Raw genomic sequence first — 27120 nt, 5'->3', positions numbered from 1 at the left:
AATTAAACTGTGTCCCATTTTAGTCCAATGAAGAATGGGACACAAGCCCAGGCATTACTGAGCCCCTGATGCAGATGAATGAAAACAGGTTGATGGCTCAGTGCCTGTTCAGTGGTGGGAGTGTGGTAACTTCTCAGAGGAGGCCCAATGTTGGAGCTGCAGTGGGGCTGGGGAATAGGGTGGGAAAAGCCAGGAGGGTGAGACATGTTGAGGCTGTAGTAGTAATCATATCTCCTCCCTCTACATTCTATTTTACATTCTATTTTCTATACTCTGCCAAAACACCAGCCTGTGTGCAGGACCCCCAAAGGGGTGAAGCCTGAGTCACTACATCCTCATCCACACTGTCCCAGAGTGTGTAGGTGCTGGGAGTCTCATCCAGGTGACGGAAAATCTAGAGGCAGGGGAAGAAACAGCCTCCTTGGAAGGAGAAGAATCAGTATCTGTAGGAAGCAGAAGAAACTTCCTAGCAAGCTGTGACTCCACCCAGCCACCAGCTGAGGTTTTACCAGTGTGCATAGGAATGGAGAGATGTCTTTTATCTACCCCAAGCCCTTTGTAAGGGAAAAGATCTTAGAATCATAGAATAGTTTGGGTTAGAAGAGGTGTTTCAAGGTCATCTACTCCAAAACCCTGCCATGAACAGGGACATCTTCCACTAGAACAGGTTGCTCAAAGCCCCATCCAACACAACCTTGAATGTCTCTAAGGATGGGACATCTACCACCTCTCTAGGCAACCTGGGCTGGTGTCTCACCATGCTCTCAGGAAAGAATCTCTTCCTTATGTCTAATCTCTAAAGCTCTCCTCTCTTAGTTTAAAACCATCACCCCTTGTCCTATCACTACAGGCCCTACTAAGACGTTTGTCCCCACCTTTCCTGGCACAAGCTGGGATCTCTTTTCTGCAACATCTGGGGCCACAGTTGGATCTGTCATGCTGTAGGCAGCTCTGCTGGGAGATGTCCCAAGTTGGCTCCAGATAGACATAGCATGGACACTTGGAGCTGGAGCTGCAGTGGAGTTGGCAGACAGACAATGCCTGGAATCATTTGACCACTTATGGGCTTGATCTTCGCTCCATGATGAAAAAAAGAGGAACAGGAGGCACCAGAAACATTTTCATCCCACCCACTTTGTTTTTGGCCTGAACTTGGGCCCACAAAAAGTTGCTCAACAAGATTTTATTTTTCTTTTTTGACAGTGGGTTGTTGAGAGGTGTTTCTTTAGACAGGACAAGACCTGTGGCCTTCAGAGCACAGGATTTGTTGAAACTTCTTTTTCTGTTGTTCCTTTCTGTTGCGTTTGTGTGGGACTGAGCTCAGGAATATTAGAATAGAATTCTCTATTTTTTAAGCTCAGCCCAGCCTGACACAGTGAGTGCAGCTGCTGGCCTGGCTGCTGCTGCAGAGACTTGTTAGGTTCCTGGCCTGATTGCTGGTCAAAGAACTGCTGTTGATGTGACAAGCTTCTGCTGACATTACTTCTCATCTCCTGTGGACAAAACACACCTTCAAAATAAAACCCAGATGTTTGGGTAGAGTTGGGGGTTTTTTAGTAGAAACTTACCTTGATTTGCAGCATTTCTGCTGTCACAGTGGTCTCATATAATGGACACGGACATCATAGTCAAGAAAAACCTGGTGTTCCTGGAAATCTCAGTGCCATGAGAATGCTCTGTGCCTGCTTTCCAGGAACAGCAGCTTGCTGGTGTCAGCATCCTCTGGCACAACAGCTCAGGGACCCGTAGGACTCTGAGCAGCTGTGTTTGGCTGCCTGTGCTTCTCACACTGACTCACAGCAAGCAGAATCACCCCATAGCTGTCTTCTCCAGCAGGTGCTTATCCACGTGCAAAAGGCAGCAGCCTAGTCTAATGGATCAGCCTGATATTCAAAAAGTCTTGGGGAAGCATCTGGGCTCCCAGACTAGTGGGGAGAAATTTTCTTGAGGGAAAAAAAAAAAAAAAAGCAGAAACCTGACTGTGGGCTGGAATGCTTTCTCTGTTCCTTCAGGGCTTTCTCCCACCATCACAGGACTAGGACCCCAAATGGATCCATCCTCCCAGGACCTCCCTGAGTCCTAAGGAAATCTCTACTCCTTCAGTCACAGACCTGCTTCCAGCTCTCTAGTTTCAGGTCCCAGACATTTGGGATGGATGCTGAATTGATCTTCTTTGTTGTCTGTGTCTTTTTTTGCTTGGCATCTTTGCTCCCCAGGATGATAACAGCAGATGTTGTGATAGGCAATCCATTAGTCATCTAGGCAAAAATCTGGCACACATGATAATTTCAGTATGAGATTCCTCTCTGCACTACAGCAGGTGGTCGTTGTGTTCCATCTTAAGCAGAAGTTGAGATACAGACCTGCTAGTTATCATAAAGCCTTCAGAAATCTAAATGAAATAACAAAATAAATTAAAGGTTTTCTTGCATGGGAATTAAGTAATTTACCTGAAGCCATAAAAAGAAGACAGGATCAGGGAAGGGAGTTTATCCCTGCTATGCAAGTGGGGAAAAGAACAGCAAGGAATAGGAGCCTTGTTTCTGGTGGCCTAGTGCAGGATGGTCCTCAGTCAATGGGCCATGTCCATCCAGTGCACATCTGCCCTGAGGCTGGAATGAGGGGGAAAAGGCTGGTGTACTGTGCTGGTGCAGGTGTTGGCTGCCCCTAGAGCCTCCTTCCACCTCCACAGAGCCTCCCATGGACAAGGGAGCAGATGATGTATCACTGCAGCAAAAGCTGGGAAGACCTGAGAGTGTCTCTAGAGTGATCCCGGAGGGGAGCCAAGTCCGTGTGTACTCGGTGTGGCTTTTCTGGCACCAGCTGAGGAATGCTGGCATGTCAGCTCCTCCAGACCTATTAGTGGTGCCACACACTCCAGGGCTGCAGAGAGTACGTGCTCTGTGTTGCAGTTACCCTGGAGATCCCACCAGGCCATGCTCTCCCGTGCTGCCTAGCACTGAGCTTCACCGCAGCAGGGCAGGGCTCTGGGTTTTGGTCCTGGGGTTGGAAGGGGTTCTGGCAAGCCAGAGATTCAGGTTCTTCCCAGCTCTTGTTCCTCCCTTCACTGACCTCCCTTTCTGGGTCTGAAGGTTTCTTCGCATTTGCCCACATGCAGCTGAGGGATGTCCAGAGCAGCACTGAAGCCAGGGGGCTGGGTGCAGCCTGTCCCAGCGGGCTGGCTACCCCAGACACCCCGCACAAGCCACAGCAATTCGTATTTCTTTTCCTACCAGAAGCCTGTAGCTTGTCCTGACTGTCCCCAAAGACATTTAGACACTGGAGCTGGATGCACAGCTATCCAGACTCTCAGCACTCCTCTTGGCTCCTGCAGATCTTGGTTCCACCGTGGCTCTGAACCACTATCTCTCCAAGTGAAGAGTAAATCTCCACATACCAGAGTTATACTCAACAGAGGCCACCGAAACAGCCTAACCCAGACTCTCTCTTTCACAGCATCCTGCTTTTAGAACCCCCAGTTCTGACTTTAGCTCTGGAAATGCAGTGACTGAGACCCAGTGACTACCACTAGAAGTTATATATAAACTGGAAAAGCTCCTGGCTCTGGGCTCATGACTGTCTCTCAGATGAAATGCCACGCACGCTTCCTTACATGCTTTTCACCCAGATGGAAGGTCCCTCTCCCCTGCTCACAGTCATTGTGCATCAGCCATCCTTCCCACGTCACAGTTTAGATGCAGCCACCCACTTTTGGAAGGTGAAGGAGTTTGACAGTGAGGACGAGGATTGTCCCATGTCCCTCAAGGACAGAAAGCAGAGCTGGACAATTTGATTCACCCATGCAGGTCCGTAGCATCTTTCCTAATGTGAATCTCTGCCACTTGGCTGGAAGAACACCTTCTGCCCTGGGCAACATCCATAACTGAGAGCCTTCCTGTGGTTCCAGAGGTGTCCAGACACAGCTGGACAGCCAACAGCCAGTGCACACAGACAGGCAGTCTTTGGTTGATATCTAGCTCGGGAGATGATTCCTTGCCCTTGGGAAATACTTCCTTATCAGCACTGACCTCTAAACTCTGGGGATATGGATCCCACTTCTGTGCATTTCTGGACACAGGATAGTCACAGTGGCCTGACCCGCACCATGGCAGCTACCCCCACTGAGGGACTAGTTTCCTGACCAAACCCATGCTGGCTTCTGTCCTTGTTGTACCCTAACACTACGTTGCCATCTGTCACCTGCACCCAACCTCTGCTACTGGGCACACTGCTCAGCACGTCCCTCACAGGAGGACACCCAGAGGTGCACCCCAGAAGGAACAGATATTGCTGCTGTGCTGGGAGCTCTCTGAGCCACTGAGTCTTCTCTGCCTTTGGCCGTGGCTGCTGGCACACTCAGTGCAGAGGGGGAGGAGGCATCCAGCCCATGTCTGTCTGGCTCACAGCCTTGGCACAGCGTGCAACGGGGCACAAATCCCTCCTCTCCCCACGGTCCATATGCGGTAGCATCCCACCAGTAGACGTGACCTGGCATGAGGAAATCCCAAACCCTAGCACTGGGGCAGCAGGCTGAGGGATGTGGGATTGACTATTTGTAGCAGAAACATCTCAGGAGGATCCACCAAGCCTCTTTATGGACATCAAAGATGGGAAGAATGAGTTTAGCTTCCAGCTGACTTCTTCCCCAGATAGGAAAAAAAGGGGAGCAGCACCAAGCCAGCTCACTGTTGTGTCTCTGTCACAGCTGTGTGTGTATCTGGCTGGGGAACTGCTGGGACTGGAGCTTGGACACATCTGGATGTCTGGCACCAAGAGAGCAGAATGCACACAGGGTTCTGGAAAGGAGCAGGTTAGCCTGACCTAAAGGTTTTGTGGTGTCCCAGGTCTCCAAGCTGCAGCAGGAGCTGTGCCAAAACTTTGCCTCCCTCGCAAAATTCATGGGCTGCGTGGGGCCACGGGGTGATCTGGTGCTTGATCCCTGGTCAGAACTCTGCAGCCTGCTGGAGGATGGAGGGCTGATGGTTTGGAAGGAGGAGGGAGAAAGAAAAAAAAAAAAAAAGATAAAAAGATAAAGGAGAAAACAATTGTAAACTGGCCAGGAGCAGCTGCATCGGAAATTCAGCCAAGCAAAAAGGCTGATGATTTATCAGCACGAGGGCTGCAGAGCAGCAGCTCAGGCTGCAGGAGCTGTTTGCTCGTTCCCACTGCAAGCAGAGCTCCCCCTGACACCCACGGAAGGGAGCCCAGCACTTCTGCAGCTCCTTACTGCTTCATGTAGCTGCCTGCTCTGAGATCAGTCCTTTCCTCTCCTCCCACAGCTCCCAGGGAGACGCAGATGCACAAAAAAGATACTGAGAGGTAGTCAAAACATGAGGCAAGGAAAGAGGAGAAGGTCTCTTGTGCCTGGGGGAAACTGAGGCAGAAGCACTGTCACCTATGCTCAGTTTTCAAACTCCCAGTGATACAGATGGAGTTACCTAGAGAGACTAGATTTGCAAGGTATGTGGGTACCCGAGCATTTCCTGAGCTCAGGGCCAGATCAGTAAGACAAGATCACCCTGAATTCCAAGCTTTTCTGCCTCTTGGCCAATGATCTGCCCTGTGGGTGCTGAGCTGGAACTCTTCAGCTGAACCAGGAGCTGAAGATGCCACCACAGCAGGGTCATGCTGATCAGTGTCAGGAGGTGCCTGACAGCACATGTGCTCCCAGGTCCTGGCCCTACTCCTTTCAGTGTCCTTAGAAGCTGCCTGAACCTTGAAGTCACCTCTACATCTTATCTCCCTTTCTGCTGGTAATAGTGGACCATTCTAAGCTCCAGAATGATGAGGAACATGCCATGAATGCAAGGACTAGTGAGATACAAGAGGATTCAGATGATGAGGTGGGGATGTCCCCAGTGAAGTACCTTTATAAGGAGACCTAGTCCATGAAGTCAGTGGACCCTAGAGCACAGAATCATAGAATAGTTTGGGTTGGAAGGGACCTTAAAGATCATCTAGTTCCAACCTCCCTGCATGGGCAGAGACACCTCCTGCTAAATTAGGTTGTTCAAGGCCCCATCCAACCTGGTGTTGATGAACTTCAGGGAGGAAGCATGATGTACTTCATTTTACAGCCTGGCATTACTCTGTCCATCACTCTACCTCTTTAGTCCAGATCAACCTCTCTCCTTTCTAGATGCTCCTCAGCTATGCCTTGAGTTTTTCAGTGGTCCAAAGGTGATGCTTCAGTTGAGACATGCCAAGGGTGATGCTGCACAAATAGGAGGATGATGCTCCCTCCCTGGAATCGTTCAAGGCCAGGTTGCCAGGAGAGGTGGTAGAAGCCTTATCTCTGGAAACATTCAAGGTCAGGTTGGATGAGGTTTTGAGCAACCTGGTCTAGTTGAAGATGTCCCTGCCCTTTGCAGGGGAGTTGGACTGGATCTCAAAGGCCTCTTCCAACCCAAACCATTTGGTGAAAAAGCACAGCAGTTTGTGGATACTGCTGGTGGTGGTAGGCTACTGTCCACCTTATTTCCTTCTGGGACTGTTCCAATGTCTCAGTGTTTCCTGTAACAAAAACAAAGACATTTATTTTGGAAACTGAAATTGCTTGTCCTGGAGAAACAAACCCTTTGGAATTAGGTCCCTGCACATGCAGGGCTGGGACCTCCCTTGCTGGGTTCTTGGGCCATGCAGCTTGGCCATCACAAGAGGAGAAGGCAAGAACAAAACTGTGAGAGCCCTGGCCATGTGCAGAGGACTTGGGCATCAAGTTCTCTGAGATGTTGGCTTTGTGCTTCATGACCTGTCTGCAAATCCCAGACCTTGGGTAGCTGTAATCATTAGGTTTTGGTCAAGAACACAGCAAAATTCTTCAGTGCCTGAGCTACTGCTTTGATGGGCATCCTCAGGGAGCTTAAAGGTTTTTCTACCCCCAGGATTTATCCATGGGGTTAAAGACTCCCCAAGAAAACAGGCTATTGCATCTGCTTAGCTCCTTCCACTGCAATGAGGACACCTCTGAAGGACCTGTAACACAGTTTCTCACTTCAAGCCAGGAGGACCAGCCCTACTGTAAGAACAATGTTCTCCTCCCTACCCCTCACCCTAAACTATCAACCTAAGGTTTTAAGTTTCTACTTGGACTTTAGGTAACAAATTCTCACTCATTTCAGATTCAGGACAGACTGGACTCAGGTGGGAAGGAAGGTACCACAGCCTCCAGCTTTTGAGAGACATTTTTACAAGTTCCCACACCCACGTGCACACAGAAACTCTTCTCTGCCAGATGCCACCTCCAGGAGACCCAGCCAACCACTGAACACTCACCTGATTTGCCCAGGTGTAGACAGTGTGATGTTCTTACAATCTAAGGCTGCTGCTTACTTGCCACAGATTTTCTTACCTCTGCACTGCTCAGAAAAATTGGGATTCTAGTCACTTTTGTGGCCAAGAATAGGAAAAATTAGATTTTATTTTTTCCCTCTATGGCTGCACCCAGGGGGAATTTAATGGTGTTATAGTAAACATTTTAATGCCCATTTCACAGGCAATAGAGAAAAAGTTTGGTTTGGCTTGGCTTGGTTTGAAAGAAAAAGAAAAATATTTGTGTGGGGTTGGACCACTATATACAATATTTGTTCTTTCTATAAATGAGTCTGTATTTTGTCTTATTTTGAGCATCTAAAGACTGCTGAGGTGTGACAGTGGCACAACAATTTTTAGTACACATGGAGCAGAGTCACCCTAACATTATTTATTAGTATTACTACTTAATAATAGGTAATTAATTCTTCCTGCTTACCAGCAGGTGTTTACGTGCAGACCTTTTTTTTTTTTTCAAATGCTAATTTAAGTGGCTTTCAATTAGACCCTCCACTGGGAGGCTTTGATTCTTCAGCATTAATGACATTGACCTGGTTTCAGACCAGCAAGGGTAGTTAGTTGTGAAATGGAGAGAAACCCATTTCTGTGCAGTTTGGAGAGGCAGTTGCCATCCTCCCTCCGAGCACACTCCCCCAGGGCATATTCTGCTCTACAAGCCCCAGCTCTTTTGCTGCTGATGTGAGAAATGAAAGTAAAAATACTCCTTGTAGGGCTCTAATCTCATACTTGATAAAGATCTGTCTCCTGCATTTCTTATCAGTCCTTTGCAGCATGGGAGGGTAACAAGGGAGGACGTGTCAGAGCATGTGAAGGCAGCTCAGTTTGCACCCTTGGCCCAGCTGGCTGCAACCATCTGTCTTATCTGAGGACAATTCTGAGCACTTGAGGAAAAGACCCAACTCCCTCATCCAGGGAAGATATTCCTAGAAAGGCTAAAACAAACAAACAAACAAAAAAAAAAAAAAAAAAACCAAAAACCGACACAAAAAACCTCACTGCCTGAAGCTTTAAAAACCAGGAGATAAAACAAAAAGAGGGAGTTGATTTTGAGAGGTACAAGAGAACCAGGAGACAAAGGGGAAGGAGTTGGACTTTCCCATTAAGAATTCAGAAAAATACATCCCTTCTGTTGCTCTGTACAAGTGGCATTATCTGTCCTCTTATGGTCCTAATGTTTCCACCAGTAGGGCACAGATACAGGGTTCCATCAGCATTAAACAAGGGGACCTCCAAGTCACAGGAGACTCAGGCACCACGTTCAGCTGCCAAATGGGCACCAAGGAGCAATCCTGCATCTCTCTGGAAGATCAGAGAGCTCAGACCTGCTTTTCTAGCTTGTATTTATGCCTGCAGTTCCTGCCTTGGTCTAGGGAGGGGGGATAGTCCTTGGGTTTGGTTATCCCAAACCTGGACAAGCAGTTGAGAAGTCAGCTGGCTTTGTCTCATCTTACAGGAGAGATCTGGAGACATGTGGATGCCTCCAACTGAGTGAGTCCTTCTCTGGACCCCCTAGCCAAGGGAGGAGAACTGGTAGTTTCAGGGTGTCATTCATCTGAATATTTTAGACATTAGATTGGTTTTAATCATTCCTGACTACAGGAACCCTGTTGCACAAGTGATGTGTGTTTATTTATGATCCAAGAACATAACTCATGTCACTATTGATCTCTGCTGACCTCTCCACACCAACTCCACCTTCTAAGCCTTAGGAAGACCATCTCTGCTTGGGCAGCACTGAGAAGCAGTTGTGGTGAATTTTGTCCTTTTTACTTAGCTCAGCCTCTTGTGTTACACCCCATTTGCTCCAGGGGTGTAAAGCAGGGAAGCAGGCAACCATTTTGGTGAGATAAATGTTCTCCTAATACTCCAGGTCCTGTAAATGTACCAGAAATGTCAGTTCTTCTTGATAAGTGATAAGTGCTGATCATAAATCATGAAATCACTTAATAACAGAGGCATTAGCATGCCAGGATGGCCAAGGAAGGAGATCTATACAGGTAATCAACTTAAACAGTTTGAAAGTGACATGGATAAGAAAGGTCCTTTTCTCTAGCTGTTATGTCACTCCAATCCAAAGAACTTCTTTGCCATATGGTCATAAATGCTGTGGACACCAGTGTTCAGATCAGTTGATTTCCTTTGGCATGAGCTATCATGAGTCTGCAAACTGTGCTTTGTCCAGGCTGATTTTCATCCCATTCTTCTTCTTCTGCTTGAAGAATGAGGCTTCCTGATGGCAACTGAGGGCAAATGGGATTGGAAGGACATCAGCTCCATCTGTTCCCTAAGAAACAGTGACAGGATGAGACATTCCCAGTTCAGCCCAGCATCTTTCCTTGCCAGCATTTCCCCTTATCCATTTACTGGTATTTTCCTTATTGCAGCAGTCATGGGGGAACCACACTGAGTCCTTGACTCTATTAAACATGGCAAGAGAAGACAGATTAATGACTGAGTGCAGGTGTGTCCTTCTCCTTTCAGGGCAAGGAGGCCCTGAGAAAGAGGAAGGCCAGCTCCTCCAAAGTGTGTATAAGTCTCCCAGACATCAGAGAACTGGGTTTGAGGGTAGAATGGAAAACAAAGACCAGCCAGCCTGGTGAGGGAAGCCATGGGAAGGGCTGAGAGGGCCCTGAACACAGCGTAAGGTTATTCAGCTTTCTTCATCTTCAGTGCAGGGTCCTCAAGCTCAGCTAGCTGGAGCAGAGATGTCCTGCTGCTCCGGAGCACGCTGTGGTTTGGGTGATGTGGTCAAGGAATTAAGGCAAAACCACTGACTTAATTTACCCACTGGGAGGCTGGGAAAAGCAGGTAGATGACAGAGTAGCTGGTGCACAAACCCCTCAGTGCTTCCCCAGCTTGTGGCCAGAGTCATATTTCAACCAGGTCTAACCAGCTCTTCCTTCCCCTTCACATCTTCTCCTTTTCACAAAATTGTACCACAGAATCATAGATTGGTTTGGGTTGGAAGGGACCTTCAAGACCATCTAGTTCCAACCCCCACCATGGGCAGGGACACCTCCCACCAGCCCAGGCTGCTCCAAGCCCCATCCAACCTGCCCTTCAACACTGCCAGGGATGGGGCAGCCACAGCTTCCCTGGGCAACCTGGGCCAGGCTCTCCCCACCCTCGTAGTGAAGAATTTCCTCCTAATGTCTAACCTAAACCTCCCCTCTTCCAGTTTTGATCCATTATTTCTGGTCCTCTCACTACACGCCCTTGTAAAAGTCCCTCCCCAGGCTTCCTGTAGGCCCCCTTCAGATACTGGAAGGGCACTCCAGGCTGAACGCCCCCAGCCTGTCTCCAGAGCAGAGCTGCTCCAACCCTCAGATCATCTTTGTGGTCTCCTCTGGACTTTCTCCATGAGCTCCATGTCCTTCTTATGTTGGGGGCTCCAGAACTGGACACAGTGCTCTAGGCAGGGTCTCACAAGAGCCAAGCAAAAGAGGAGAATTATGCCCCTTGGCCTGCTGGCTACACTTCTTTTGATGCAGCCCAGAACATGGTTAGTAACCCAGGACATGGTTGGCACGGTTGGTTTTCCTCCACCTTTGTATTCAAATGGGTGCCTCCTGGGTCTCCTCCTCCTTTCACCCTTCTGTCTTCACAGGCGTTTGAATTGATTGTCCCATTCTGGTGTTCATTGGCTCAGGCTTTAAAAGCAGCAAGATACCTCATGAGGTTGATTCCCAACATGTGGGATGGGGTGAGGAACACATGCCTGAGCTCTCAAATATGAATTCCTGCCAATATCACCACCACGGGTGGAGGAGAGAGAGGTGGGTGCTTGCCCATCATGGGGCACAGCAGAGCTCAGGGACAAGAACAGGAACTCTTGCCCCATGAGAGGTGGGTAAATCAGACACATCCCACCCCTGAGCCTCATGCTTTGCTGCTGCCATCCCCAGCTCCTTTGCAGGCACTGAGCAAAGCATCTGCAGCCTTTGCTGGGAAGAGACCAGTCCCTCCTCGGGAGCCCACAGGAGCTGCAGACCCAGCAGGGGAGGGGGCTTCAAATCACTTCTCTCTTGCCTGGAGCTGGCCTGTCCATGAGTCCAGGATCTCCATCTATGAAACAACCTCCTCCCTCCACCCTCTTCACCACCCCAGTGTCCTGAGCAAACCACAGCCTTTGCCATTAGCTGCTGGCAGTGGTTCATGCCTCTGCAGCTTTTGCTACTGTATCTCTGGCTGGGCCAACTGGCACTTTGGCTTTATTTATTTTTAAATCTTCCAGCATTAACCTGAAAGGAAATAGGTTTCAAACCACATATTTTTTTTTCTCCCCTGATGTTGGAAATAATACCTATTCAGTTAAATTAAATCCCTTGGGGCAGAAAAAATATCACTCCCTGCTGCCCCTCCCCCAGTTTAGCATCTTGAACCTCTTGCTTGATCTCTTCAATCTCCTCTTTACAACAAATTGTCCTCAATTACTTTTTTTGTTGCTGTTTTCATAGGGTTTTTATGCCAAGGCACTGATAACGTGCAGGCAGCAGAGGGTAAGAAGCACAGAGGTAGCAGGAAATGAAGAGACAGAATGAAATTATTTGGGCAGTGGGGAAATCCAGCATTGCCCAAATTAAGTGAGAATAAACACTGCTCATCTGTATTTACTCTGCTTGTTCTCTCTGTGAGGGAAATGCTCTAAACTGCCACTGAAATACAAAGCTCCAGACCCTCTCAGTCCAAGCATGAGTTCAGAGCAGCTCTTTGGGGGAGAGGGATGTGTTTTTGCCTGAAGTGCCAGTTGCCAGAGCCAGGTGGTGGGGTCACGATCTCCTTTTGAACCCAACAAGGAGTTTTACTAGCCAGGGTGCACGGTGCCCTGAGTGACTTCAAAAGCCAACGTGCCAACCCAGCAAATCTCCAGCATACCTGTATTTTTTCAGTGGAACAGCCAGACAAGAGGCACAGTTAATCACCAGCTGAGCTTGACAGATCCTACTGTGCTGTAGGACTGGCAGCAGACCCAGTAACAGAGATTGCACAGGGTACATTTTGTCCAAAAGAGCACATTCAAATCCCTGGTCCTTCCAGACTTGCCAGGGTTCAGCTGGACCTGGGTAATCAGAGCCAGAAGATGAAGGGTTTCTCCAAGCACTCACTTGCAGAAGCGTAGAAAAACAGAGCAGACAAACTATGTATCTAAACGCAACCACAAAACAATGGATGGAATTCATCCCCTCTCATCTGATGAAGAGCAACTCCATTTATAAAAGAAAAACAGATTCCAATTCTTTCCCCATCCCATGTTGCCACCCCACTACTGACCAATCTCATGCAATGCCTTGTGTTCCCAACCACCTCCACCCTGCCGCCTCTTCCTGCTTCTGAGCAATTCCTCATCACTACCAGCTCCTGACAGACCCAGTTTGGGCTCAGCCCGTGGTGAAAGCTACATTAGCTCCTGCCAAAGGCAGCTGAATCCCTGATTTGTGGCCTTATTTAGTTGTGTCACCCCTCTCTGCATGTCTGGCATCAACAGCCCATCACCCTCAGCTCATCCTGTTGCTCTGATCATAGAATCATAGATTCCTAGAATGGTTTCTGTTAGAAGGGACCTTCAAGATCATCTAGTTCTAATCCCCCTGCATGGGCAGGGACGCCTCCCACCAGCCCAGGCTGCTCCAAGCCCCATCCAACCTGCCCTTCAACACTGCCAGGGATGGGGCAGCCACAGCTTCCCTGGGCAGCCTGGGCCAGGGTGTCATCGCCTTCACAGTGAAGAATTTCCTTCTAATGTCTAACCTAAATCTCCCCTCTTCCAGTTTAAGCCATTCTGCCCTGCCCTCTCACTACATGCCCCTGTAAAATGTCCCTTCCCAGCTTTCCTGTAAGTCCCTTGATGTCAGTAGAGGTATGCTCACCTGTAGTAACTGCAGCTCTGGTTTTGGATTAGATTTGGTTAGATTAATCTCCTAATCCTAATAGCTGTATTGACCCTCACAGTATTTAGAAGAGGGGTTGCTCCATCAGCAAGGCTGGAATGAAGCTCCAATTTCATCTCCTTCCTGCTCATGCCCTCAGCTCAATTGCAGTCTCTGTTGCATAGAAAGGACTTTGTTTATGACCTTCTATTGCTTGGCTTGGTGCTTCAGTTTGACCCTTCACCCAGCCCACCTAATCACTGCTAAAGGAAAACCTCTGACAAGCTTTGTCACACTCTCCAAAGCTGACAAACTGTTGGTGTCTATCCCCACCCCAGTCCATCAGGATAGGTTGGATATTGGGGAGCACTTCCTCACGGAAAGGGTGATTAGACATTGAAATGAACTGCCTGGGGAAGTGGTGGAGGCACCATCTCTGGAGGTGTTTAAGGAAAGGCTGGATGTGGCACTCAGCACCGTGGTCAAGCTGATGTGGTGGTGTTGGGTCATAGACTTGGTGATTTCAGAGGTCTTTTCCAGCCTCAACAGTTCTGTGATTCTGTGATCACTCCTCACAGGACATCACTATGACCACCCTTCCAGAGGTGATCACCAAAATCAGCAGGGCCGCTTTGGGGTGCAACCTACACGGCCATCTCCACCAATGTCCTACCCTGTTCCCACCTCCCTTATCCTTCCATATCCAGCACTGATGCTTTCATTTCCACATTCCCATTCTTCTTTCACCTGCCCCTCAATCCCTCCCCTGCCCCCAACAGCCCCTTTCTGCTGCACACCAGCAATTACCTGGTCTACTGCTGCCCAGGATGGTGATCACCAGCAGCCCCTTGCCTTGGGCCCATCAAGCAGCTGGGATGCTCTCAACCCCGACCAAGGACTCTGTTTGCCTTTAGCTGTTTTTTTGAGCTGTTGCCAGGGAAGTTTCACAAAAAGCATAGTGTTATTTCTGAAAATGAGTCCCATAAACAAGGATGAATATGACCTCTCCGTTGAGATTTGGGGTTTACTTTAGTGGCTGGGAGATCAGCCAATGAAATGGAAATACCAGAAAACATTATCATAATTACCCCATGGCCTCCTCTGGGGGCAAGGGAGAGGGGGGGAAAAGCTGAACTAAAACTGAATTAACAGCCTCTGGATTGCATTGTCATTTCATCCTTCCTTGCTTGGCCTGACTCCTACTCTACATTTCTGCTTTCTCTGAACAAGGATGGGGGGGGGGGAAATATTCCTAGATATTTTCCCCACGAGGAACATTTTTTGTTTGTTCTCCTGGCAAAAATAAACAGTGCAGGGAAGCTGAGAAGTGATAAACAGTGAGAAAGTGAAGCAGAGATTTGATTGCAAAAGTGGGGGGACCAGGGAGGAGCCCCCATCCCTTCCATTGACACCTAGTCTGTGACAGCAGGATTGAAGGGCAAAACTGCCCTTCTGCACCTCCCTGCCTGGTGCCCATCCTCCTTGCAACCCTTGAGCCTGGATAAATTTGATGCCAGGCTCACTCAGGGGAGGAATTTATGCTGAAGCATAATTTAGAGAGGGCTGATGAAAAGGGATTTGCTGTCAGCTCTTACAGAGCGATTAACTTCTGCAGGGGCATGATGACCTCATGCTTCCAACTAGCTGGACCTGGGAGATGTACCTGTCTGTGACACTATTTCTGACTTCCCAGAGATGTTTCTCTTGCTCCCAGAGCTCATGCCAGCAAAAACTCTGCTCCTACACTCCATAGATCTTCTCAGTGCTGCTAAGGGAACCAATTACTGCAGTTGCCAGCTGCCCAAAAGGAAAAAAAAAAAGGAAAAATAAAAAATCCCCTCAGCTGATCTGATTTATTTTAGGTGGTGGTTTGAGGGTGGAGTGAATTTCAGCTGAGAGTGGAGTGAATTGCAGCTAATCTGTGTAGCTAAACACTCAGTGACTATAAGAGCAACTCCAGACAAACCCTAAAGCTTGGTAAAACTCATCTTGGATGTCCCCAGGTGGCCAGCAAGGCAGGTATTGTACAATGGCAAGAAATGATGATGTTTGCTCCTTTCTGTTGGCTGATGAGCATCTGCAGGCTGAGAGATGTTGGGCTGGAAATGGGTGGGCTCACAGCACAGGTTCCTGGTTAAAGATGAGTGAAATAAGGATGCAAATCCTGGTGAGTTGTGGCTGCAGTGCTCACTTGGGTCCTGAGCAGCAAGTGCAGAGAAGACACGGAGTAGATTGTGTTGAGCCTGTCAGACTGAACCATACCCTGAATGTACGTGGATGTTCCTGGGTGCTCAGCAGGGCACCAGGTTTCTGTGGCCTTAGAAAAACAGAAGGTCTATAGATACATAAGAAAATAACCTTATTGAGTCAATCTTCTGTCCTGAAAGACCTTCCCCTGGAGCTGCCAGTTTAGGGTGTTCAGATAAAGAGGCAGTTCTTATGGTTGTCACCTTACAGCTTTTGGTCATCAGCAGTTTAAGACCTTCCTGCATCAGAAATTTGCATCCAGGCTCCAGTGTTTAACAGCTACTGATGGATTGTCCTGTGTTAATTTGCCCAGTCCTATTTTGAATCCACTGATGTGTTTTGCTTACATGCATTGTCCCGTTTCTTTGAGACCTTCTCCTCTTCATCTTGTGCCTCCCAGGTCTCAAACTCTGCAAAACTGTGATTAATTAACCCCCTTTCTCTACACCCAGTATCTTACAGACACCTCTCATAACAGTGTCTCCAGCCCCATCTCTCTCCTGATCCGAAGGGATCCAAATCCACTCCAAAGTAACCACTGCTTCACCAGCAGTAGCTTCCACCTGTTACAAACTCCTCAGCCCTTTGGAAAATGAAGCCACTTTTTTTGCTGCCTAGGGGTATTCGGATCCCAAATAAGTTGGCAAACACAACTGCTAAGGATTTGAGCAAGGCCGTCCCACGGTATTTTTGGATCAGGTGTTGAGATTGTTTGTTTGTCAAAGAGAAAGTTTTGCCAAGTCAGATCCAAACACGTCTGACATCATGAGTGCATCTGTGCTGCAAACCAGATGTGCCTGTGGATTTCTATTAACTTTTGACAGCCAGGATGGAAAGACAAGTAAGGCAGCATTGTCTTACGACCAGAAGATCCGGAGCAAGAAAATCAGATGCACAGGAAAAAGTGGTATTGAATGCTTAAAAGTGCTCCAGCAGCTGACAGGTCCAGAGGTGCTCTGTGGTTTCCAGCTGTGGGTGCCCTGTCCTACCTACTGTCCCTTGAACTCGATGGCCCTTCAGCTGTTTTGGTGTCTGATCCAGCAGCATACTGCTCAATTGTCTGTCCCTGGAGAGCTTTCAGCCTGGCTGACACCTTGCAATGTCCCAGCAAGGGGGTTGACAGGGAATGGAGGCAAGTGATGGAAGGTGAGGTTGGGACAGGAGGGGAGGAGTTTGAAACCACCAGCTATCAGCTCGGTTTTCCTTAGGTGTTTAATGTGAGTTATTCAACAGCAAAGGAGCAGCATTGCCAGACTGCATAGGTTTCCTACAAGTCTCTTGAGAGTAGGTGACTCCTTCAAGTCACAGAATTCAATGAAAATCTCTATTCTTATTCATAGATGTGCTTACATGTGTGTTTCATCTTCTTTGACCTGGGAGAAACACAGAAAGACATGTCCTGAACATATCCCTTAGCACTTAAACCAGTTTAGAGGAGGGGAGAGAATGGGGAGTTGTTTGTTTTTTTTTAAAAGGTCTGTCAGGTTTTGAAAGTCTAAGACTGGTAAGCAGGGCTCAGGAAAATGGAAAGCCTGAGCTGAGCTCTGCCCTGGCCACTCTGCCCAGCTCTGGGCATAGTTCTTAGTAATATAGCTCCTTTTCTGGGAAGTGAAATTAATTTTCTGTGCCTGGCCTGAGGACCATAAGTCCCTCTGGCTGGGAGCTGCCCTGCTCTCAGAGCATGGCCAAAGGAGCTTGAGGACTAAACATGCAAGGGATGAATTATTTCAAATGCCTGAGTTCAGATCCTAGTCTGGCCATTCTAAATCCAGACTAACTCCTCCAGCTCTGGTGAAATCACTCAGGGTTTGTGCAGATACAAATGACAGCAGGATTTGACCCAGAGGTTTTGTGTGTCCAATGAGAGAGCTGAAACGTGGGATGTTGCCTTAAGTGTGGATAGGCCAAACATCTGGAAAGGGATGGCTTTGTTTTGCATTAACGTTAACATGGTTTAGAAACCAGTTCCCACTTCTGAAGGATATTTAGTGTGGATTTTTTCCAAGGACATGAAAAGCTCACTTCTGTTTTACTCAGAATCCCCTTATCAGATCTAGCTACTCATCTCTGTGTCCTTTTCCACACCAGCTGCTCAAACATCCACCATTCCTCTCCACAGGAGCACACTGGGAAACCAAATCTGAGTTTGCTTCTAAGCTGGATTTCATTACCCTTCATTATGTCATTTGTAGTAAGTCTTGCTCCAGAACTGATTGGCCTTCAGCTGCTTTATCTTACTTGGTTTCTAAAATGAAATAACTTAAAATGAGTGAAGGGACCTTAATTCTGAATAGCAGTGAGTTTGGGGAATACAACAAAATGTCATAACCCCCCTTCAGCTGGGTTTGTGAGGGATTGAAATGAGCAGCCACCTCCATGGGCAGGTTCTACAACCTATTGACAGGTTTTCTTCTCATCTGCAGATCACTACTGGCTTCACAAGGTTTTCTGTTCTTTCTTTTGCCTACATATTATGCCTCAAGGTTTCGGTCTGCTCCATCCACCAGGACATGGAGCATTACCCTGGGCTCTGCCTTACAGTGGCCAATCTCGCCAGCACAGGCAGTTTAAGTGAGAAAAAGGAAAATAAAATAAGATGTTGCTTTGTATGAAACAATCCTGCAGCTCTTCTTGCTTAACTCACCCTCAGGACTGAGTGCTAAGTTCTGTACTCTCTCCAGAGAGAGCCAACATCTGCTCTCAGCGTATTTAGTCCAATTAATCCAGACAGACAAACATTAGGGAAACAGAGACAATGAGAAGAGCAATTATTTATCCCAACTTATTATATCACTTTGTAATTTCAGGCTAGTACCTTACAAACATCATTCAGAAGCTCTGTTGTGGGTTTTGTCCCAGCTTTGGGCTGATGTTGTAGATGAGGATCCCTCTCAGCCCCAACCTCCCAGAGACTCTTCTACCAAAAAGAGTACCCAAGGATGGACCCAAAACTCAAGGGCTTCACATGGGTGGTCAGATCCTGCAGGTCAGAACCTGCAAGGGAGGCTTTGCTAGTAGATGGATGTCATCCACAACTTTCCTAAACCCCTTCTACGTTGCAAATCACAAAGCACCTAGAGGGGATGATCTGCAGCCTGCATTCAAATCTAGGGCAGCAAATGGATGCAGGAGAAGGTTAAGTATATGCTATTTTAGGGGAGGAAAAAAAAGGGGGGGGGGAAGTGAAAGGCAATATCATCCCAGTGTTGCTGGCATGGTCACTCCTGCTGAAGTGACCTGGGAGAAAGTTTCTCCTCATCTCAGATTTTGTCTGCCAGGGGGACTGGTCCTGCATGTCTGAGCAGAACACACAATATAAGTACCCAGGAGGCACAGCAGAAAGTTACAGCAGCTCTATTGCATTAGATCAAAGCCCTGTGTGCTATAACAACCAAAGCATTTGTAGAACAAGCCTCTGCCATGATTGTGCCTTCAGCTTCCCAAGGCCAGCCAGGCCTGATGGGAACGTGCCAGCCTCATGAATCAAGAATGCATTAATTATTTAATGACCAGCAAGTGCCTTTGAGGGCTTTGATTCACCACGTATCAGCAGGCAGCAAACAGAGAAGAATCAAACAAGCTCCATCATCCCTGCTCACCCTCCTCTTGTCCCTTGACGTCTGGAAACCCTACAGGATGAGAAATCTAATCCTGCCAGGATGATGCTCACAGCCTCCTTTCCCTGAGCCCTCAGGTTTTTGGGGAGGGGCAGTTGCTGTCAGCTCCCAGCCCTGCCTAAGGCAGCCCCCTCTGCATATGGTCTTGGGTTTAGGGGGGATGTCTACAGAGCCTGATGCCATGTGGCTGAAGACCTGCATGCACAGGTGGGAACAGTTGATGGCAGGTTGCAATAATTCAGAGGAGAAGAATCCTTGGTAGTTTTAAGCCCTGGCAGTATTTTCCAAGAGAAGGGGGTCAGGAAATACAACGTTGCTTTGCCATTCCCTGACTGCTATATTTACCTGTGCTTCTGTGTCCTGAAGGGACAAGCTTTTGGCAACGTTATGCCAATATTATTTACTTTGCTTTTTCCCCCTGGTTAGCAGCCTCATCCCTGCGAGCTGGGACACGCCAGCCCAGAAGTGGTGTGAGCTCCTGGTGGAGGAAACTGCTGATGCAAAAGAGATTTTGCATTCAGCTCATCTGCATTATCTAGTTAGTCGGTGTCCTGCTGCTATTCCCATGCTGAGGTTTAACCTCCTTTGTCTCCGCTGCTGCAGGTGGATGCTGATGATGTCATCACCAAAGAGGAGCAGATCTTCCTCCTGCTAAAAGCCAAGGCCAAGTGTGAACGACATCTGAAGGCCAAGGTGCCCAAGGTGCATGGTGAGTGTCCCCACAGCATTGCAGGCTGCATGGCTGGGCCTGAGACCCTTCTGCTCAGCCCCAGCCCCTCCACAGAACCTCATACACAGAGCTCAGAGTATGTGAGGGGGGCAGCTGAAGAAAGCCCAAATTACTGGGTTTTCAAGTTACACTCTGGGGAAGATCTTCCAGCCCAAGGTGTTGGAAAGCAAAGCTGTCACAGCCTCTTTCTCCTGCTCCAGAACTCCAGATGCCGAGGGGTCAGGAGGATGCAAGGATCATGGTCATGGCCCTTATCACTATCCCCAAAGCCCAGGCAGTGCACAGGAGAGAGCACCAGCAGGCAAAGCATGGGAGATGGGATCATCCACCCCTTCTCCCTTTGCAGCCAGACACCAGGGGAATGGGAAATGAAGTATCTTTCCAACACCCCTTCTCTGTTTGCCTCCTGCAGTCTGTATTCTCCTCAAGGGCCAAGCTTAGCTAAGCCCCATTCTACCACTTCCTTTCTATTTTGGGATGCAAAATCACTACCAGATGTAGGGCTGGAGGGAGAAGGAAGGGAGAAAGCTCTCTCATGTGGGCAGCAAAGTAAGCATCCCCCATTGGTTTCTTTCATCAGTTTCACATGTGTTAATTATTGGCACTGAGGCACTCTGCAGCCACCCAGCTAGTCCTGGGTGGGTGTCCTGCCCCACCTCCCTCTACTGCTTGAGAGAAAAAGACAAGCCAGCTTTCTCCCCACCTCCAGTGTTGTATCTCAGAGGTCCTTCTTCCCACAGCCAGCACTTTGGGAGTACCTGGCGACGTCACTAGCAGAAGAAAAGGTCCCCAAAGGCAGCAGTGGTTTTAGAGCAGAGGTGTCTGCTCACCTGGTGTCACTCTCCTGTTGGAAATGACAACAAGGGACCATAAAAACCCAGATTTCATTTTATTCCAGGCCTCTGGCTTTACATCAGCCAAAACCTCAAACCACATCCTCTGTTGCTTCTTTGTCCTGTTCACCCAGTGCCCTATTAACACCTCATTAAAAACCATATGTGTAAAGACATGTTCTTCTGTTGTGCTACAGACCACCTGCCTACCTTGGGATCTGGTGAGATCAACCAGCTGGTCATCCTCTCACAGCCTATTTTCCAGCTCTTCTTTACGAGACTGTCACCATTTAGAAGTGACCTCTCTCCTTCATTGCCATCAGCTGTGTTGATGGCACTGGGGGGAGATGGTGACTGACAAGCAGACTTGGAGCTCTTTACCATGACTGGTGTGTGGTTGAACGAGGGGAATCAAATCACAGGGCTTTGCAAACATGTCCCTGGTCTTGTTTTGAGACCCTGGTTCTGTACCTGAGGCCAGCATTAGCTCTCCCATTGACTGGAACAGAAAGGAATCAAAAACATTGTCACTTAGATATCTCATGGACCCATGCTGGGTCCTGGCCTTGGAAAAAACTATTCTGAGCTGCACAGGCAATAAAACTCAAGTTTGCTGCTCCATCCTTGATAACAAATCTCTGCTCAATCCCAAATAATAGAGCCAAGAGGAGGAATCATCTGGATGTCAGTGTTCACAGCAGTGTAATCAAGGCTTGAAATACTCAAGACAATCGTTAGCAAGAAATAGATCAAATTAATCTGCAAGAAGTCTATGAATCCAAAGCAGAAATAATTCTGATTTAACCTTCCCCAAGAAGCTTTTTCTTAAGATGTTGTGAAAGAATCTCAAGTAGAAGCATCTCTGTAACACCCCAGAAAAGAAGAGGAGCTTTGCATGTTGTCTCTGTTTCCTTTGGTTGGTTGGTTGGTTTTTTTGAAGTTGTTTTCCTTTGTCTTCCATGTTCAAATCCATGCTTAGTTTATCATTCCAAAAAAGGAAAAATAACAAGCTCCCAGTGAGGCAGCAGTTTTGGGGAGACCATAGGGAAAACACATCAGACAGTGAGAAAAGAATGAGAATTCTTCAGTATTTCTTATGTAGCTTGTTGTGGTGAGGGAAAAGATTCACATTCAGCTCTGCTTGAAGGAATCTAGATCCATATTATTACTTTCCAGAAACAGTGTTCTACTGCCCAGTGTGTCAAAGGTGGAAAAGGAGGTTGAAATCTCTTCCTCTAGTTCTGCTTCACTGTGTCTGAAAGCACCAAAAAGCACTGGTGCAAGAGCTGGATCTCAGCTGCCCAACCTTGTGATCTGCTTGTAGAGCCAGGATTCCTCTGGGACCACTGTAGCAGCTTCCAGCATGGACCAGCTCTAACCATGGGACAGCCCTGCAGACAGCCCAGTGCTGCAGGATGTTTGGGAAAGGAGAAAGCTCCTATTAAAAAGACTTGGCCTGAGTCAACAAGTAGTGGCTTCGGACTTGAGAGTCCCATCTCTCCAGGGAAGCTCTTACCCACAGAGGTCATAGGAAAAGAGGCCTTTGACCCCAGGGCTGTGTTAGAGCTGCTTTGCTCTGGATACTTAAGCAAGCTCTGGAACAAGTGAAGACTGGGCTGCTGTGCAGCCTGAGGGCTGGCTCTCACATCTCTGCTCTGGGATGTCATCCTACACACAACACTCAGTGTTACAGCTTGTGGATGGAGTCAGAAGAAGATCTTGAGAGACACATCCATTGCTATGGGCATGCAGGGATGTTTCCCTTTTGTGGCTCTCTGAGCCATGAGAAATAGAAGTGTGCTCTTCTGCAGGCAGCTTCTGCTTCTCCAAGGAGCCTTTGAGGACTCTTCCTGCAAACCCACTCTCATCGACACTTCAGTTTGAGCCAGACTGAATGAAGCATTGTTTTCCTGCCAGCTCAGAGGCAGCCAGACAGAAGGTGTGAGGAGGCAGCAGTAATGTCTCCTCTCTCAGACAAGAAGATGGAGTCCCTTGGGCTCCTAACTGCGTGTCACGTCTTGAACAGGTCCTACAGGATAGCTCTGTGGCAAAGGGAAGGGCTGACTTCAGCATAAGACCTGCTCCAGGGTCCTGTCCTGGCTGACAAGGGCTGAGCAGAGCTCAGTTGTGCTGAGAGAGGTGCCAAGGACCTGTGTGAACATAGAGGCCAGTTTTATCATCAAAATCATGACTTCATTTGCTATTTCAGGCTCCCCTTAGCATACAAGTATGGGCAAGGCCAGTGGCCCAAATGCTCAGCTTCAGAAAGAGCCTTTTTGGAGGAGGTTTGTTTTTCAGCTGGATCAGCTTCCTGATCTGGTTCCTCATGAAGCTGCATAAACAAAAGGGCCATCACAGGGAAAGCAGCAGTGTCAGGAAAGGAAGCTGGTGGTGTAAGCAGGACCGCATTGAGCATTACCCACTCGGTGTCCAAGGGTTTGAAAACCCAAGCTGACTTATCCCCCATTGCATTCTCCTCTTGCTTCCTTGAAGCCCCACTTCACATCAAGGGGTGTATGTATCCACATGGTGCTGTCAGGTCCTGCCCTGTGAGCACTCTTGATCCATGCCTATCCCTGGTCATCAGACACCACCTACAGAGAGGGCTGCTGGGATCCTGCCCATGCCTGGGTATCACACCAGCCCAGTGTTGTGATTTACTCAACTCCACAATAGCCAATGATCTGTGGTTTTGGAAGCAGTGAGGGAATTTGGGACACCTTAATTTTATTTTATTTTTTTTCTATTATTATTATTATTATTTTAGATAGGAAGAAATGTCACAGAACCTGGCATGAAAGCTTGGTAGAGTGTCCTCATCCTTGGCAGCTGATGTACAGGGATATTCAATGCCTCACCTCCCATCTCAAAGGACAGTCTGTGGCAGAGCCAAGATTTGCATTCTCATCTCCTTACTCTTCAGCCAGGTCACAAGCCACAAGCCACATTTCTTTTTGTCCTGGAATTCAAGGTGATGCTCCAAAGATTCAAATCCAGGTGGACAGAAGCTGGTGAAAACCTTTAGCCAAATCCCACTTGACTCAAACTCAAAACTCTCGTCATGGGTCTTACCCTAAAGCCTCTGATTTTGTTTCTGAAATGAGGAAAACACATTTGAAATGTCCTCCAGTGCAACATGTACCTGGGTTCTCATCCTCTTTACTCCATCTCTTCACTGAGTGTATTTCTTGGGGCTGTTCTTTTCCTGGTCTAAACTGGCAGATTCTCAGTTGGTTGAGTGAGAACCTGGATTTATCAAGGTTCCTCCATGTCTCCCACAGCTGAGCACCGTGACTTAGCTTTTTTCCACTCTGATATTCACTCAATCAACATTTTCAAAGAAGGAAAATGAGAATTTGTGGGATATCAGATCATCTTAAGAGATGAGAGATAGCATGGATCTGCACCAAACCTTGATTTTTGGGCTGACATCTGCTGCTCCTTCACCTTGCAGTTACCCGCTCCTAATGCATTTACTGGGCAATCACAGGCTAGAAATGGCTGCATGGATGAAGTGAAGAAGACACCATGAGAAGGACCTGTGAGAGTAGCACCCCTGCTAACCCCCAAGAGGGGAAATGAGCTTTTGAGAAGTAGGTTTCTGTGCATCATTCTTCCAGCACTGGGTGGGATTTAACATGGACATACACATCAGCACTGGGTCTTTGGTGGGAAATGTGATCTTGCCTCTGCATGAACTTAATTAATTCTTCCTTAGGAAGTAGCCAGTCCAGAAGACATAAGTGCCTTGAATCACACTCCATTATCTTCTGGAAGCAGGAAAAACTTCGTCTCTCATCTGTTTCACTTAGCCTGACCAATGCTGGCTTCAGCTTTGTGCCAAGGGGCTGAACTTAATGTAGCTCCAGCTACTCAATATAGCTTTAAACAGGAAGAAGGGAGATTTAGGAAGAAATTCTGGGCTGTGAGGGTGGTGAGACCCTGGCCCAGGTTGCCCAGGGAAGCTGTGGCTGCCCCATCCCTGGCAGTGTTGAAGGGCAGGTTGGATGGGGCTTGGAGCAGCCTGGGCTGCTGGGAGGTGTCCCTGCCCATACAGGGGGGTTGGAACTAGCTGATCTTTAAGGTCCCTTCCAACCCAAACCTTTCTACAATTCTGTGATTCTAAAAATGGCCATAAGATCCAGTATAGTAGGTCTAGCTCTTGAACTGGATGTTGTGAGACATGGAAAAGGCTGATGGGAATATGGAGAGTAGTGGTGTTTGACCACCTTGTACAGACTAGAAGGAGACTTTCAGAGGCTAGAAGGGATGTTGAAAATCTGTCTTGATTTCAACTTTCTTCTAATCCCTGGCCCATGCCCTAAAAGATCAGCCATTTAGCTGTTAAGTGGAGTATTCAAACATGGTACCTGCGACCCTGGGTCAGCAGCATCATTCACCTGAAATTAACCAGATGCAATTTAAGTAGATATGGGTGGAAGCCACATTTCAAGAGTTGAATTAGGGATTAAGAAGCATCAGGGTGAACAATAGACATGCCAAGCATTTCTGGAGGGTGGGAACGTTGGCTGTCACATGTGTGATTGCTAGCAGGGTTAAGAATACAAAGGAAAGTCCTAGCAACCAAAAAGGTGAAAGATTGGTAAAATTCTAAGCTTTCTTCAGCAGTAATGAACCACTGTGTATGTGTTCAGGCTCCAGATTCTCTTTTTTTCCCCTTAATATTTTAACTTTTAGCTTTATGCTAGCTAATGGAGGGTGAGTCTCCTCCTGTCCTCAAAGGACAGATCACACAGATAGTGCTATCTCCACCTGGCCTCCTGCCAGGCCTGGACTTGAGGACCATCCATGGACTCTGAGCTAAAGAGTGACATGGCCACAGCTCCACATGGACCTGTGCCATGGGGAGACAGCACAGAGCCAGTCCAGTGTGCATCTCTGTCTCAGGGTATGTTTCTCATCTGCCACCTCTGGCTAAGTCACTGAAGGACAGAGACTTTAAAAAAAATTAAATTAAAACAAAAAAAAAAAAAACCCAAACCTGTCCCCACAAGCACTTGGCTTCATTGCTCTTTTTCTCTCTTTTTTCTCCCCCCCTTTTTTTTCCTTCAAATTTAGTCTCTAGATGAAAGCCTTTCAGAACGAACAGGAAACACTAAAATTTCTCTTCTAAGTACATAAATATTACATTTCAGCCATGGTGGGCAGCCTGATGCCACCCCAAAGTTAAACCTGGAAGGGGATGAAGTGAAATCCCCAGCCATAAAGCCATCAGACTTGATTTTTTTATTATTATTTATTTTAAAATCCATGAATTAAAAGCCTGTTTTTCCCTGGTTTGGAAAAGTAGATGGGACTTTTTGTGGGGGAAGAGAAATTTTTACATAAACCTGTTATTAGCAAAGGCCATGGGCAATCCTTTCTCAGAGTCCTAGGTGTTGCAGCTTGCTTCAAAATGGCTTGTTTTTCTAGTAAATAAACGTATTTGCTAGGGAGAGGGGTTATTTTTAGTTGAGAAGCCATGTGTATTTACCCAAGGTGTGTGTGTTGCCCATCTGGATTTCTGGTTCCATTGGCCCTAAAGGACCTACACTCAGTTCCAGGTTCTCTCTGGCCTTGCAGAAGAACAGGATCTGCTTCTGGTTTTCTCTCCAGAGGTTCAAGCACCATCTACTGATCTTCCAGCCTGCCAGGGTATCCTCAGGGGTTGTGAGGAACCTCAGGTGTCCTAGAAGTTAAAGGAGACAAAGGTATCCAGGACACTCAGGATTTGTCCCAAACACCCCAGACATTCTTAAATCCTGTATCTCCTTCTGCTCTTCCTGCCTTCTCCATGTTTCTGTTTTAGTCCTTGTGACTCAACAATGTAAGGCCAGAACACTGGCCCAGATAATGTCCTGCAAACAAACAAACCACCTCTAGTTGCCATACTCAGGTGCAGCACAGAGGCTGTCACTGCCTCTGTGGACACCATCTGGGGGTCAGCATGGACCAGGAGACTTTGCAAGATAGCAGCACAAACAAGTCTCTTCTTCTGGGGCATGCATGAGGAGGAGTTCAGATTTGTGGGTATGAGCTATGCTGCCCTTGGAAAGGCTGAAAATGAGCTATGGTCTGTCAAGCCTGAACTTTCTCATTGCATCTGTGGTTTTGGGATGGGACAAAAGAGCATTCAGATGGTAGGCAGAGATGCCATCTCCTACCCAGCCCATCTACCATAGCTACCACTTGAGTCAACAGACTGTGATGAATATCAAGGGCTTGCAGTTCTTCACAGATGGCTACTTGCCAGCTGTGCCTGAATTAGAAGTGGTAGAAGATAGTGAATATCAACAGTTGGCCTCTACCTGCCAAGTTTTACAGGCCAAGAGGTTCCAGTCCCATTGAGAAATATCTGCTGGGCACCAGTGAAGGTTTTACAATGCACAGGAGGAACAAGTCTCAGCAGTTTTGATAGGCATAAGTGATCCATGTGATAGATATCCAAAGTAAAATGGGGAAAGGGTGAAAAACAGCAGATAGGATTGACTAAA

The 27120-nt window shown here is 47.7% G+C and overlaps 1 protein-coding gene across 1 annotated transcript in view; it reads left to right on the top strand.

Annotated features, from left to right (window-relative positions):
• The window catches only part of PTH1R (parathyroid hormone 1 receptor), a 119844-nt gene that overhangs the window by 46318 nt on the left and 46406 nt on the right, over positions 1–27120 (top strand). The window contains exon 2 of the mRNA XM_051609964.1: positions 19667–19772. Within this exon, the coding sequence (XP_051465924.1) occupies positions 19667–19772 (106 nt within the window). The remainder of the gene's footprint in view (positions 1–19666; positions 19773–27120) is intronic.

Source organism: Apus apus, chromosome 2 (genome assembly GCF_020740795.1).
Source record: "Apus apus isolate bApuApu2 chromosome 2, bApuApu2.pri.cur, whole genome shotgun sequence".
Lineage (NCBI taxonomy): Eukaryota > Metazoa > Chordata > Aves > Apodiformes > Apodidae > Apus > Apus apus.
Note: the sequence above shows the minus strand (reverse complement) of the source record. Positions and strands in the feature narration are given on the sequence as shown.